The sequence below is a fragment of the Hippoglossus hippoglossus genome, chromosome 8 (genome assembly GCF_009819705.1).
Source record: "Hippoglossus hippoglossus isolate fHipHip1 chromosome 8, fHipHip1.pri, whole genome shotgun sequence".
NCBI lineage: Eukaryota > Metazoa > Chordata > Actinopteri > Pleuronectiformes > Pleuronectidae > Hippoglossus > Hippoglossus hippoglossus.
In genome coordinates this window covers 6696750-6711531 of record NC_047158.1, presented here as the reverse complement: position 1 = coordinate 6711531, position 14782 = coordinate 6696750, and the positions used below count along the sequence as shown (strand labels likewise).

At 40.2% G+C, this 14782-nt stretch overlaps 3 protein-coding genes and 1 long non-coding RNA gene across 6 annotated transcripts; 1 reads left to right on the top strand and 3 right to left on the bottom strand.

The window, feature by feature from the left end:
• Positions 1-844: 844 nt before the first annotated feature.
• Positions 845-3625, bottom strand: LOC117766157. The gene is made up of 5 exons (XR_004614668.1): positions 3488-3625; positions 2488-2651; positions 2068-2364; positions 1150-1297; positions 845-1055 (listed from the first exon to the last, which is right to left on the bottom strand). It is a non-coding gene; the product is annotated as an uncharacterized LOC117766157 (long non-coding RNA).
• A 292-nt stretch (positions 3626-3917) lies between these two features.
• Positions 3918-5880, bottom strand: snrnp25 (small nuclear ribonucleoprotein 25). Its single transcript, XM_034593426.1, has 5 exons — positions 5459-5880; positions 4531-4621; positions 4294-4399; positions 4103-4177; positions 3918-4007 (listed from the first exon to the last, which is right to left on the bottom strand). Exons 1-5 carry the CDS (start codon positions 5660-5662, stop codon positions 3950-3952), a joined length of 534 nt encoding a protein of 177 aa, XP_034449317.1. The 5' UTR covers positions 5663-5880; the 3' UTR covers positions 3918-3949.
• Positions 5881-6013: 133 nt separating this feature from the next.
• On the top strand, positions 6014-7793 carry polr3k (polymerase (RNA) III (DNA directed) polypeptide K). Its single transcript, XM_034593427.1, has 3 exons — positions 6014-6285; positions 6371-6458; positions 7491-7793. Exons 1-3 carry the CDS (start codon positions 6175-6177, stop codon positions 7616-7618), a joined length of 327 nt encoding a protein of 108 aa, XP_034449318.1. The 5' UTR covers positions 6014-6174; the 3' UTR covers positions 7619-7793.
• Positions 7794-13728, bottom strand: cdip1 (cell death-inducing p53 target 1). 3 transcript variants are annotated; one of them, XM_034593423.1, is made up of 6 exons: positions 13478-13728; positions 12595-12640; positions 11396-11542; positions 10750-10893; positions 10049-10328; positions 7794-9883 (listed from the first exon to the last, which is right to left on the bottom strand). In XM_034593423.1, the coding sequence occupies exons 3-6, from the start codon at positions 11466-11468 to the stop codon at positions 9772-9774; spliced, it is 609 nt and encodes a 202-aa protein (XP_034449314.1). In that variant the 5' UTR covers positions 11469-11542; positions 12595-12640; positions 13478-13728; the 3' UTR covers positions 7794-9771. The 3 variants fall into 3 exon arrangements, with proteins under 3 accessions (XP_034449314.1, XP_034449315.1, XP_034449316.1); XM_034593424.1 differs by having other exon boundaries at positions 7931-9883; positions 13112-13580; XM_034593425.1 differs by lacking the exon at positions 12595-12640 and having other exon boundaries at positions 9734-9883; positions 13478-13678.
• Positions 13729-14782: the final 1054 nt, after the last annotated feature.

Here is a 14782-nt window from a genome sequence, read left to right as displayed (position 1 = left end):
CATAATCTACATTAGGGTTGCAAAGGGGCGGAAAATTTCCATGGGAAGTTAAGCTCGGGAATTTTGGGAATTTTGAAAAACAAAATTTACCGCAAATTAAACGCTGAGCAATAAAAAAATAATTAAAAACTCTATTTTAAAGATGTATGGAATGCAGCACACGCTGCACGTTGAATTTCAACCCTGCACTGTGCATTTCTCCATCACATGCGCAGTGCATTCTTCCATCACATGCACAGATAATTCCCAGTATCCTGCACACTACAGCAGGGCTATTGAGGCCACACTACTGCATTAGCCCAAGGACTAGTCAGGTAAGTTTTGATGATATTACTGGGGAAAATATATAAGCATGCTGATTGAGGATTGTTCATCTGTTCATCTAACCTATTTCTATTCATTTATCCATCAATTGTAAAATAGTTTTAAAGACGATTCCAATTGTTTAGCTAACTATTTATATCTCTGGCATTGCATTAGTGTTTTTTACAAGCTTTTCTCTCATCTTATTCTACAGAATGACATTTACAGTGGAGACATTTCACCCCAGCCAATGTAGAAGGAAAGGCTGTGTACATTTGCAAATACTGTGCAAAGACCTGTTAAGAATGCCACAAAGATGCAGAAGCATATAGTCAAGTGCCCAAAGTTTCCTCAGGGCTCAAATCAGCTTATGACAAAACAAAATGTTTATATTTATGTCTGTATATGACAAGGTAAATACAGTTAGTATAAATTACCCACAAAATGTCCAGTTAATTCCCGTTAATTCCCGTATATTCCCGTATATTCCCATGGAAAGTTTCCAACTTTGAATATTCCCGGAATTTTGCAACCCTAATCTACATATACATACAATCAGGCAACATCAGATTAGAAAAAAGAACACAAGAGAGTGTCAACATCAGGTCTCAGTCTGAGCTTCAGTCCTCCGCATGCTTTTCTCTCAGAACCTTTTAATAGTTCTGATTGAAGAGCGACACTTGGGACACTTGTGTGTGGTCGATTTGAATGTATCCAGGCAGAAGGGAATGAAGCAACAACCCGCCACACACCTGCAAAAAAAACAGAACAGGAGTGTGGGTCTGGTTACACACTCGTGCAAAAATAATTCACCAGGAACAGGGGGGGGGGGGGGTTGTTTCATACCCGATCATAGCTGTCATTAAACACACCATCCAGGTCATACTGCTGACGGATTTGAGAGTCTCTGTCATGATGAACTGATGACACTCGGGGCACTGAGTCCTGCACGGATACGCTGGAAGGTCTTCTGTTTCCAGAATCACTTTAGGGGCTGTGCAAAGAAGAAAATCAGTTAAATCATAAAACTGCTTTCATTAATAATCTATCTAAAGCTTACAGGCATCAAAACAAAAGTTTAGGCTGTGGAGACAACAACTAATAGAATATTAAATGATAGATAATAGAACAGATGAACACACTTGTTTTTGTTCTTTAGTGCAGGTTAACAAGTCGCGTGAATGCCACATAGCATGTGATCTTCACTCTCACAAACGAATGATGAGCAAAAGCACAATAATAAATGTGTTTACATGGACACTGATATTCCAATATTAACCCGATTGAGACATTAGTATGAATAAGTCATGTAAACAGCATTTTCTAATGACCTTAACCTGAAGGCCAGAATAAAAAATAATCAAAATAAGACGTGTGACCTTAGTCTCATTATATAGACATGTATAAGTCTTAATTCTCTTGGCGTTTTTGCAGCATTTTGTGCAATTGACATGTACGGCAGTCACTCCTTGACACCATAATCCGACTATGCTCTATCTAAACATGTGAACGGGAATATAAATGGAATTTTCTTTAAGCAACTCATGTTAACATCATAATTGAAATAATGTCTTACTCAGAAAAAGACCAAAGTAATATTGCTGTCCATGTAAACATAGTCATTTTTAGGCCAGATATACAGACCCAGAGGCTCCTGCATCCTGTTCCCACTAGATTTGAAGGAAGTTTCATAAAGAATCGTTCTCCACTTTCTGTAATTCCTTATTATTTGTAGAGGAAATCGAAAATTGAAAAGTTACTCACCAGGGGTCGAAGGTGGAGCCATGATATAGAAAATATCTGTGGTAGAATTAGATTCGAGGGGCGCCGTCTTCTGACTTGTGTTGAATGATACCTCTAAGAGAAGAAGAAGAAGAGCTAAGTTTGATGCAGTAATGATTTGCTGCAGTAAAACCTAAGACTCACTCTTCACGTAGTTGTTCTTATGGTTGGCACTGAGGATGGTGTCGTGTTGGAGCTCAGCCTTCCCCTCACTCAGTTGCCTCAGTTTGTCATCAATGCTGTCAATCTCCTGTTGAGTTGAGGCCACTTCCTTACTTTCTGGAAATAGAAGCACCACAGTCATACACAGAAGAACAGCAGAGGCACCAGGGAATAACTATTTTGGCGAAGGCTATGATATTCAAAAGAAGAATCAGATCCTAAATATTCTGTCTTTCATACGTCACCTGTTTTTCCAAACTCGACATGATTCCGTAGCTCCTGAATTACACACAGCTGTTTTTTCCTCTCCAGAAGTTGTTGGCTTTCGAGTGAGAGACAGTTCTGTTCTGTCGATATGCTCCTCGGCTCGTTCTCTGAAGAAGTCATGGCGAGAGCTGAAAAGACTGAAGAGGCCAAATGTTGGATTATTTTAACTCTTTAACTCAATTAGGCCCAATTCCTGCCTCAGCAAGAAGCACATTTAGAACGGTTATTTTATAAAACGGTTTAGAAAATAAAAACTAAACTTAAATTGTCATTTTTATTGTTAATATTGTTAGTAAGTGATGAGTTTATTCTTTCTTTTTAAAGACTACTGGCAGGACATGGGCACTACAAGGCCCTGGCCCCACCCTGGAAACATTCCAGAATTATTAAATTAAATATAAAAAACACATCCTGATGCCTTCTGTGTTTTATATCAATTATTAATCTATGAGGTAGAAGTGGTGGTCAACAGTGGCTTTGTTCGTTTCCAGATCAACGGTAAACGCAGGTTAATGTTTGATAAAATAGTCACAGGTCATAAAAAGTTGGTTGAAACAAAACAAGAAATGGTCCCTCTTCACTGAACCAATTCTTAGATTTAATTTATATATCAACGAACTCCGTTTGGTGTCATTATAAAAACACAAATAAGATTGAGTCAAACTTTTCCTCGATAAGCAAATAAGACAAAAATACATTTCTGGCTCAATTTTCTTTTTTATGTTGAGTCAATAAAAGTAGGCGACTAAAACAATCATTTAACATTGATGAGGAGAAAATGCTGGAATCAATTTTCAAAGTTACACGACATAAATCTCAAGTCCAGTGATTGTATTTGTAACTTTAACTGTACTCACTACAACACTGTCAGAAGCTGAACCATCACTTTAACATCCCAGCCATTAGTTTCATAAAGTTTCCTTTAAACTGTGTTATAGAGAATATTATAACATTAAAGAATATATGGGTGTACCTCAATTCCTCAGCTGCTCCCAGTGAATCCTGCACAGGTAACATTCAAACTAGGTAAACAAGGACACAGTATATGTACTGTTCACTTCTGTCACAAAATATTCAAATCAGCTCATTTCTGACGGCCTCCTGTTACGGAAAGCTACAAAATACAAACACACGGCTACCATAGAAAAACCTTTTATTATTTGAACACCATTATACAGAATTCATAGCAAATTGAGGCCAAACGTTCAGAACTACAAACATTTTATTTACATGAAGCCTCTTTAAGAAAACATCTCACTTTGTAAAGTGTGTTTCTGGATATGTGGAGTTGACAGAGATATTTCTCGACCTTAAACACTTCTATAAACAAGCCATAATAAAATAAATACTTTCTCAACATTGTGGAAGTACCAGTACTCGCTGCAGGAACTTCTGTTTTTTTCCGTCTGATGTGACAAATGTTGGTTGCGACATTTCATTTCTTCCTCAGCCTCTTCATGAACGTCACTTCATCTCTGTTCCTGATCCCGTAGCTGAAGATATGAAAAAAGAAGAGGAAAAACTGGGTAAAACACTGTTGATGACAATGTAAATGAAGTTCAATGAAGTGATGAGTTTATACTCTCACTCTTTCAGCCTCATCTTGTCATCGTCAAGCTTCTCCCCCTGAAACACTAAATGGAATGTTCTCCAGACGTATCTCCTGTTAAAGAAAGGAGGTTTGGCAACTTTTAAAACTTTAGAATCATTTTAAAGTCTGTGTGTGTGTGTGTGTGTGTGTGTGTGTGTGTGTGTGTGTGTGTGTGTGTGTGTATTTACCAGCTGACATGTTTCACTCCACCTTCACGTTGTTGTTTCAACTCCATGAATCTGCGTATGGCATTCTTCAGATCAAGGACTGTAGCATTTTGCACCACCACGATGGCTTAAGGAGAAAGAACGATAGAAATACAGAAATGAATAATTAGGTTTAAATATTAAATTGTAAATATACATCTGATCTAATGATTGTTACCCAAACTGCAAAGGAAACAAGAGGTAAATCTCAACACTTACGCATTACTTCACCATCTGCCTTTAAAACCCTCACGGTCATCGCCTGGCCGTACTCCAAAGCTATTTGAGAATTGATCTCCTCCAGAGTCACCTTAAAAAAACAAAAGTCACATTTCAGGGATATTTCCAGAACTACTTCTGTCGATCTTAAAGCAGGGATTAATGAAATATGACACACAGTAATGTGTCTGTAAATAAAAGTAGAAAATAAATAAAATACATGTCAACGTGTTTGTAAGTCTCATCTGTGGGGTTTGGTCTTTCACCTCCATGAACACCAGACGTGTGAAGTGACAATAAACTGATTCTGATTGTAAAAAGCTCCTCAGCTTAGTGAAACCTTTAGTGAATGATTGTCATGAACTGCAGCCAGTGCTGAAATCATCATTCAATAAACTGATGAGTCAATCTACAGGGAATGAATCAGCAATTAGTTTGACAATTCAGTATTTGTTTGAGTCATTTATCAGTAAAAAAGGCCCAAGTGTCTTTTGTGCCGACTTCTCAAACCCATGTAATAATGTGTTTGCTTCTTGTTAATCATTAAATCCCTGTAAATTGATTATTATTGGTCAAACAGGACGTGCAGCACACGATGTCACTGAGGCCTTCTGACCATACTGTCAAAACCTATCTCTGTTTATATGATGTATCATAGAAAATAAAAGGGTTCTGCTTTATGTAGAGAAACTGAAGCACTCTGAAGAGATTACAGTTTTGTTTAGAAAATAAGAAACGTCCCTTGATTCACATAAACAGAGGTTCATCATTTGGATTTGATTGTTTACTGTGAAATGTGGAAACTTGATTTAACAAACTATATGGACTTGTGCAGACCAGTAGAAGGAATCAAATTGTGTTGGAGACATGAGAGCGATGAATGAAGAGTGTGATTGTTTCTTCACAAAGCTTCTGACGGACAGATCACCTGGATCGGCAGGTCACACAGTAAAGGATCCTGCACGAGTTGAGCGAGTCCTTCCTCGAAAATATCCAGGATCTCTGGGTGAGGAAGAGACTCCTCGTCTTCCTCCTCCTCTTCTGGAGCGGACACATCTGCCTCAGCCACCTCCTTCTCCTCCTCCTTCTCCTCCGCACACTGTGCTCCTGCCGCAGCGTCCTGCTCCTCCATCACCAGGAACTACAGAAGAAAAACACCGGGAACTACAGCCGCAGCACTTCCGGGTATACGAGAAGCAGATTCACTACACTTCCTGGAAAACATTCAATCAACACACTGGATTCTACGATTCCATCCACGGAGTAAACAAACCACGGCTGTGCAGCACAGTTTACACACCGGAGGATAACAGCACTTGGTGCGCGTGGTTCCTCTTAGCGGAAGTAAATTCATACTCTGTTTAGTCATGAAATCTGTCAAATGTTGGATTTAATATGTATTTATTGATTCTAAAATAACTCCAGAATGTGTGTTGACATGAAATTCCGTCTTTGCTCTTATGTTTAAATCTTTTGTTTCCAGTCGAGCTGTAAAACACGGAGCACCAGCTTTCGCCTCTTCCTGTGCCGATCCTCGTGCGTCAATCTGTTTACAGCGGCTAATCTAAACAAGCTAGCTCCCTGTGGGAAACACCGTCCTTACATCGCGTTTCCCACGTTCACTTCCCATGTGTCTCCGCTGACATGCTCCTGTTCTGTCCAACCTGTGGGAACGTGTTGATCGTGGAGGAAGGACAGAAATGCATGAGGTTCGCCTGTAACACTTGTCCCTACGTGCACAACATCACGAGAAAGGTGAGTCGCAGGTTTAACTCGTTTGAGATGTTCGTGATCCCGCTGGACTCAAGAGGAATTGAGGTGTTTTGTTGTGTGGCCGCAGGTGAATTACAGGAAGTTTCCCAAGTTGAAGGAGGTGGATGATGTCCTCGGTGGAGCTAAAGCCTGGGAAAATGTCGACTCAACTCCTGGTAAGTGACGTTCGATCAGCTCTGGGCCTCTCGCCTTGATGATTGTCTCTGATTGTGTATCAAGTTAAGATTCCCATATATGAAAGTTAGTTTATGATAGGTTGAGTTTTTTTTTAAGTTAACACAATTGAGTGTACAGAGGCAGCTGTCCTCCACAGGACAATGATCCAAAGCAGGACATCCTAAAACCCACCATGAACTTTTTGAACAGCCCTGTCTCCATCATCAGTTAAAAAGTCTGTGGGTAGATCTCAACACGTGCTGTGTGAGCAAGACAGACTCACAAATATCTGGGAACTAGATGTGTTCTCCATGGTGAGGGTGGAAACTCCTAAATCAGGAAATGAGGCTGTGCAACTCCCTGTAACATAAATTAACCTAATTTTATCAGTTTCAGATCATGTAATATTCACAAATAACGGATGTAGCTAGAGCTGTGTCACGTTTGTTGAGGACAGTTGAGCCTTTTAATAGAACGACAGCAGAAACTAAACTTGACTGTAAACAGAGCTGATGTTAAAGGTTCACTGTGTAGAATTTGGTGACATCTAGTGGTGAAGTGTCATGTTGCAGCTGAATACCCCTCACCCTGCCAAACATGAGAGCCTGTGGTAGCCTTCAGTTGTCATAAAAACTCAAAAGGTTTTTAGTTTGTCCAGTCTGGGCTACTGTAAAGAACATGGCAGCCTCCGTAGAGAGTACCCGCTCTCAATGTAAATATAAAGTATTTACATATAAGGGGCCTATTCTAGGGTAAATAAAACAACAATTCGTACAATAAGTTCATCACACAAAACATCACTAGGATTATTTTATATTCAATTTCTGTCAATAGATCCCTTTCACCTAAGTCTTACACACTGAACCTTTAAACACTTATGTCTGCACAGTGCAGACACATATTTAAATGTGGCTTTTGTTCATGGGATAAAGTCTCGTTCATAATCTGTGCTGCTTTTACATCATAAACCAAATGTGTTAAACCCAACTTGTGATCCAGGAGTGACACTTTACGTTTGTCTCTGTTTTCAGAAACTTGTCCCAAGTGTGGTCATCTTCGGGCGTATTTCATGCAGATTCAGACCAGATCAGCAGATGAACCCATGACAACTTTCTACAAGTGCTGCAATATCCAGTGTGGACATCTATGGAGAGACTGACACTTTTGCACTTTGAACACTTTCATGAAGAGGCATAGATGACTCATTTTTGGGCCTTTATTTATCAGCAACAGGCTCTTGCAGAGATCTCTTTAATTATTTCATTTTTTTCTGTTGTTTCTATTCTGTGTATAGCAACAGCTAAAGGACCATTAAAATAAGTTTCAATGGAAAATCATATTCTGATTTTTATTGGTAAAATATCACCTGTATACAACAGTCAAACAAATGTTGACTTACATAGTTAATACATATCACAGACATTTAGAGAGCAATGCAGACCAGCATTATCCACAACAATGGCATACAGTACTTTGTATTAAAAGTTTAATGCAATCCTTCAACTCTACATAAAACTTCTTGCACAGCTTAGCTTACCTCGAGAGGGAAATAAAAATCAAATGCACGGAGTCAAGGAACTAGCCAGTGAGAATTCATCATTTCGATGTGTGGCTCATGCAGACTAACTCTGCACTGAACGAAGGTGAACTGCAGATCAGGCATGCTGTGGTGGAACATTGTTTGTATTCATCTCAGTGGAATCACAATGTCATTTTTGCAAGATGTCTGATAACAGTCATTTGACGCTAGCAGGGATTCATTTTCTTTTGTAATTACATTAATAGTCAACAGACATCTGTGTTTGTTATCTAACATGCATCAGAGAAGTGCAGGTATTCTTTAATGGCTGAGTGATGATTGATGGAGCCACCACTGTTTTCTTTGCCGGCCAACAATTCCTTTTTAAACTAGCTACATGTTTGGCAGCAAAAATCCACCAGCAGCATCAGTGAGAAGATAGAAACATTTGGCCAAAGGACACAAGATTACTGGGATCATGCATTGTGTCTCCTAACGGTACAATCCTCGGTCTGCATCTCTATTTTAATTCTACTTTAGCCTGAATAAGTGCATGTACAGTGGAGTTCACTGAGCAAACAACTAAGCCAGGGAAAGCCAAAATTTGACACTGCTTATACTGCTGCGATGACATTGTAAATCACATTTCTTTCCTCTAAGGAATTGCAGACGTTCATAGTTAAAGAAGGGGAAAATGTGAATCTCAACTTAAAGTGCAAATGTAAGCTCTATTCTCGAAAAATGGACAGAGGGCGTTCATGTGTAATAGTTTAACTGTACATCACTCAACATTTTGTGACTGCTCACTGAAGCCCAGGTTAACAAATATAGCAAGTAACATCCATCTTGGCCGAAACAAGCAAATATAGCCAGGTGACAAATTAAAGAGAAAAAGCAGAACAATGGGGGTTTGAGGGGACACTGGATGGTTTGATTAGGATAAAGCACCCATGAGAGATGTGTTGGACAGTGCACTCCCTCACATTCATCAAAATGAGGGAGGATCTTTTAGAGGAATGGTGTTCAATCCCTCCAGTAGATTCATGAAGCTGGTGGTACAAGGGGACCAAACGTCTTACCGAGGCGTGTGTGTGTGTTGGTTATTTTTCATTTAACTTGTCACCAGTCTACATTCACTTATCGAGATGAAAATGGCTGGTTAATTTGCTCACATTCACAACAAAAAAAGGAAAAACTAGGTCTGTTAGAAGAAAATTCTCAGACGAAATGGACAAATGTTCACAGTTGTTAAGATTAATTTGCTAAAATAGTGGATAAAATTTCTGAAATAAATTAAAAAGAAATAGGGTTTACTCAGTATGTTTGACTTCAACACACTTGCTTCTGAGTAAAATTCACAGATGAAAGATTAAAATAAATAAACTGACCATTTTCAAAGTTTTCTCTAACTGAGACTGTCAACCTATCGTTTGTTTCTGTTGTGATGTGTAACATCACAAGTCTCCTCCCATGTTTCCACACAGGATCAGATGCAACTGCGTGCCTCCTGCTTTTCTACGTGAATGTTTTAGTGCCCTACAATCCTGTGTAGCTCTGTGGGAGATTTGTACAATTAAAATGCATCTTTATACATGGGGGAAAAAAATATGCTGCGAGATTATATACAATAAATATAGTGAACTAATGAGAAAACTACACTTACAATTTAAGAGGGCTCACACGACACTTTTCAAAAATGGAGGCGGTCGGGGGGGCTGTCACTACCAGCAGGAGGAGCTATGAGTTTTATGTGTGTGCATGTACACGTCTCTGTGGCATACAGCTGTCGGCGGTTAGCATATACGCTTGTATGTGTAAATGTAGCCCTTACAGTAAGGGCAGGTGTGTGTCACATCCTTGAGGTCGTCAATCAGACAGGGAATCAAGCAGCAGCCGAGATCACACCTGAAAATGAGAGAAGAAAATATTGTTCAGTGACTTTAGCTGCTTTCGGACATGCACCAAACTCCAGGTAGTCTCCAGACATTTTCCAGAGAGGTTGCTGTGCTAACTAAGTTGAATTAACTGCTGTGTGACTGGTAGTGAATCTCTTTTCTGTGACCTACTTACCCTACAAAGAAGCAGAAGAGGCAGAAGAGTGTGTTCATGAGGCCGACATCGTGGGAGATGCGGGTGACGATCGCCTGCTGACAGTGCGGACACACGGTCTGCACTGGCGAGGTCTGGAACATTTCCCCCTGCAGCACAGTCACAGTGGTGGCTGCCCCCGGAGGAGCCAGGACGGTCGCTGTGTGGCCCCCCATCTGGTGGACAAAGTGACTGGGGCCGGGGCCCATGTGTCCTGGCATCGGGTGACCAAAATGACCGGGGGGCAGCGGGTAGGGACCACCTGTCAACATACATATGAATTTAAAAGCATATACACACAAATAACTTAATAGTGCCACTTGTGATAGATATTACCAGTTTCAAATTTGATTAATTAAGCTGGGGGGACCCAACAGGAACAAACAAATAATTGTCATGCACAACCTTTAAGCTCCAATATATTAATAACATTGACTGGTGTAATAGTACACACCTGGTATTAACATGTGGTTTTTGTGATCTGATCACACGTGGACCCACGTGTGTCTCGTGATCAAGAAAGTTAAAATTCAAAGGACCAAGCACAAGGTAAAAGTTTTAACATTAGTCTTACATTCATCAGGTTGCCAGACTTTAGCAAACACATTAACTGTGAAAACTGGACAATGACAGCGTTTTTGGCAGCTTATTTTTTTAAATATGCACACTGTCTGCAGCAGCACCTTGTGGTGGCAGCGGCATCGGGATTGGCATTGGCATGGGTCCTTCTCCTGGAACATGTGGGGGAAGGTAGCCTGGCTGTGAGGCCTCGTAGGGTGGAGGACCATAGTCTGGAGGCAAGGGCTGTCCCTGCGGAGCAGTTCTTACTGTAAATGAAAAAGAAAACATTGAATTGAAAAAAAGTCTATAACATATAATACAAGTATAATACATTGCAATTAGTATTAATTGATTGTGGTTTAGGTTAATTGAACCTGCTTTGATACCTGTGTTATAATAATGTCATTAGAGCTGTGCTGTCCAAACATCCCTGCTGCTCTGAGAGTCTGACACTTAAATTTCATCTTCAGTTTCAAACATGAAACCAAACTCCAGCTGGTGGTCAGTTTAAACTGGCTGGTGCCTAAATACCACAGTGTGTTCAAAACACTTCTCTTCTTCGTGAGAGTTTTGTGATTAAACAGACATGCACTTTGTAACCAAAGCTGGGACGACTGTAGTCTCCATGGTGACAGTTTACCTGAGCCACAATGATTAAATTGGGTGTTGAGAGGAATGTGTTAGGGCTGATCATCTGTTGTTATTTGCAACATGCATTTCATTAGGTCAACACAAATATTGTATCTCTGCATTTTTTTGTTTTATTACCAGGTTGTCCATTCTTCTCCTCGAATGGGGCACTGGGACCTCCGGGGTACGGAGGAGGAGGATCGCTGGACATACTGGCTGGACGTCTGGACAGGGAGAGGGGATGGACACGGAGCTCCTCTCACAACACTCCACTGGACTTTTACTCTGATTCAAAAAGAAAACATGCACGGTTTGAGTCCCATGGCTCATTACTCTCTGACACAAGCTTCTCCCAAGCCATGCATTGTTCCAGCAACAGTCACAGAGGCTAATGAGGTACTTGCTGTAACTGTTGATGTCAGCCTACATATGTACCAAGTAAGCTCTAGAGGACTTTTCAGCAGGTTTGTGATTGAGACACTGAGTGGTGGTATCAATGTTCTTTCGTCGCCCTGGTTTATTGGTGCTATACTGCCTGTTATTAGTAAATAGTAAACACATTGCTAGCTTTATTTTGTTAACAAAGCTTCTCAAAACAAAAGGTGTAAAATCATTTAAGAATCAAAAGATGAAATACAGGTAATCATATCGAGTAAATGTTCAATTACAGGATGAAGCCGTTAGTATGAAGGTAAAAAGTGAACAGTTATTAAGGAAAGTCATAAAAACTTAAATAATACAGTGCTGTGAACTGATTTAGATTCATAAGTAAAATCAAACAAACAGATTTGGAATCCCTTTAATGATTATAATGTCTCTAGACTGGAGGCCTGAACAACAACACAAGTGGAAGCTCCTCTGTTTCAACAGGAAGTGTGGTTTTCTCTTTAACTAAATAATGCATCCCTTAGCGAAGTTAAACAAATATCTAAGAGAAAATGGAAACAGGGAAGTGGGGGGTGGGGGGCACTTTTATTTAGAGCAAGGTGTAACAGTTTTGTCACACTGCTTGGAAATAATGATTGTGAAAGCAGTAGTTATTTACAGGAAACCGATTGAGGCGTTTTCTGTTTCAGTTTATGTGACGTGTTGCATTGCTGAGCGAATCCACACACAGTGTGTTTGCTGTAAACAAAGGGTCAATAACAGATTTAATAGCATAACAACTCTGGTACATGTGACCTACAGTAGATATACTACATGTATTAGACTGTGTTGCTGTCCACCAACACAACAATGTTTTTAGGTACAATGACCCCTGATGGACACCATCATGTGCAGCAGTATGTGATTCAGTGATTCAGAAGTAATTGCTTGACAAGAAAACCAATGTTTACCTGGTGCTATCCAGAAAAGAAAAACCCCAGCCTGGAGTCCTGCAACCTGTAGTGAAGATGAAAAACACATCATAAATAACTATGGATGAGATTGATCACAGCTGCAGGAGCATCTCTGAGACCCAAACTCCAGCTGCCCCCTGAGCCCGATGTAAATAAAAACCAAGCTCCATCACAACAGTTAAAAAAAACACGGCTGACTGAAGGCGCCTGCTTGGAAAAGGATTCACCAACAAACCAAACAAAAGCTCGCTGGGAGGTATTTGATGCTAAAAGGGTCCTCGGCCAACTAGCGGCTAGCTCGCTAACGCTAGCTGATGTTTGCTGTAAATCCTTCCCCAGATAATCCAGCTCAGAGCTACTTGCACAACTAACCGTGAATAACTTCGTTGCGTAATTGAGGCAAACGGACGAAAGCGTGTGTGTGTGTGTGGGTTTAAACTGGGACACGTATCTACGACAACTGTGACATTATTATTACTATCATCATTATTATTTGTATTATTATTATTAGCACCGTTATCTGACGCGGTGTGACAGCGCGGGGGAGATGGTTAGCGTCACCGCTGGCCAGTGGCAGGTGGACGGATCCCTTCTCCCACGGAGCTGTGGTCACACGGTCGTTTAGCAGCTGGCGGCCAGTGTTTGGTTTGCGCTCAGCTGGTTACGGGTGTGTTTCATCAGCTGAAAGCGAAGCGTGTTTGCTAGCGGCCGTTAGCCAGCCAGCCAGCCAGCTAGCGTAACGGACAACAACAGACTGAATGCGAAGCCGCGAATCGTTGCACGTTGACGGACTTTGAATGCGCCCGTGGCATCGTGGGACGCGGGTTCCTGTCGCGACGGTGAAACGACGCTGCTGACGCGGAGGCGAGAGCTACATTACCTGGAGCTGGGAGAAGCGCAGCCTGCCCGCGGTGCTGCTGAAGTTTGTTTGACGTTAGCAGCGCCGCCAACGTCCACTGAGCTGGATTAACTCCTCACGTCATGACTGAGCAGCGGCTGCCTCGGGTATATAACGTCAGCAAGCCGAGCGAGTGACAACATCCAACGTCAGCATCAACAATAAATGACAACATCAGCCGTTCTTTATTTTCTCTCCTGTGAGATTTCAGTGCTTTGTTACATTTGATCGTGGCGTGTTTACATTTCGAAATCGTGAGTGTACCCTCCAGTGGTCAAAGGGAAGAACTGCAACCCTCATTGTTAAAATATCATTAACTTTATTGATCCCAAGGAGAAATTCACTCACAGCAGCAGATAGTTAAAGGTCCAGTGTGTGAGATTTGGGTGAAAGTGATCTATTGGCTGAAGAGAATATTGAATATTAAATAATCCTAGTAAATTTTTCACTAGTGTGTAATTATCTAAATTGTTGTTTTCTTTACCCTAGAATGGCCCCTTTATATGTTAACACTTTATATTTACACTGCTAGCAGGACCTCTATACGAAGGCTGCCATGTTTTTTACAGTGGCTACCACAGGTTCTAGTTCATGTTAGTGAATTAGTGATACGTTAAAATTAGAAATAAAAAATAAGCAACATAATGAAATTAAAATACAGTGATATGTACACAACTCGCACCTTTCACTGTCCACTATTGATATTATTGACAGTATTAATAAGGTAACTGCTTATTATCCAGTGATTATTTAATGGTAACTGTACAAGTTAGTTACAGCAGCAGATAGTTAAAAAAGAGGTAGACAAGAGTTAGTGATACTTTCAAATCAGAAATAAAAATAAACAACATAATTAAATAAAAATAACATTTATAAAAATACAGAGATCAGGATCAGTATCAGAAATACTTTATTGATCCCAGGGGGAAATTGTGTTTATTACAATAGCTGCCTGCAAGAGTAAAAATATAAGCATATAAAGATAATACAAAAATATATATGTAAGTAATTAACACCTTTCACTGTTGTTGCTCACTATTGATATTAACAGGCAGTGTTGATTAGGTAACTGCTTATTATCAGTTATCATTTAAATTTTAATCATATAAAAATTATGGTTGCCTTGGCGTAGTTTGAATGTCCACTGCTCCCCAATGGTGACAGTGAGGAAGTGCAGTATTGTTCTAAATCAATAGATTACACATGACTATGATGAGTTTAAAATAATTATGAGTGTGATCATTTCAGTAATGTCACATAGAAACAGTAACATCAGTGTTGGCAATG

Coding starts and splice junctions, on each gene's coding strand:
- cdip1 (XM_034593423.1), bottom strand. CDS start 11,468: ATGTCCAGCGATCCTCCTCCTCCGTACCCCGGAGGTCCCAGTGCCCCA. Junction 10,894..11,395: donor GGAGAAGAATGGACAACCTG/GTAATAAAACAA, acceptor TTTCATTTACAG/TAAGAACTGCTCCGCAGGGA. Junction 9,884..10,048: donor CTCTTCTGCTTCTTTGTAGG/GTAAGTAGGTCA, acceptor TCTCATTTTCAG/GTGTGATCTCGGCTGCTGCT.
- snrnp25 (XM_034593426.1), bottom strand. CDS start 5,662: ATGGAGGAGCAGGACGCTGCGGCAGGAGCACAGTGTGCGGAGGAGAAG. Junction 4,400..4,530: donor GGCAGATGGTGAAGTAATGC/GTAAGTGTTGAG, acceptor TTTCTCCTTAAG/CCATCGTGGTGGTGCAAAAT. Junction 4,178..4,293: donor GGAGTGAAACATGTCAGCTG/GTAAATACACAC, acceptor TTTCTTTAACAG/GAGATACGTCTGGAGAACAT.
- polr3k (XM_034593427.1), top strand. CDS start 6,175: ATGCTCCTGTTCTGTCCAACCTGTGGGAACGTGTTGATCGTGGAGGAA. Junction 6,286..6,370: donor TGCACAACATCACGAGAAAG/GTGAGTCGCAGG, acceptor GTGTGGCCGCAG/GTGAATTACAGGAAGTTTCC. Junction 6,459..7,490: donor AAATGTCGACTCAACTCCTG/GTAAGTGACGTT, acceptor CTCTGTTTTCAG/AAACTTGTCCCAAGTGTGGT.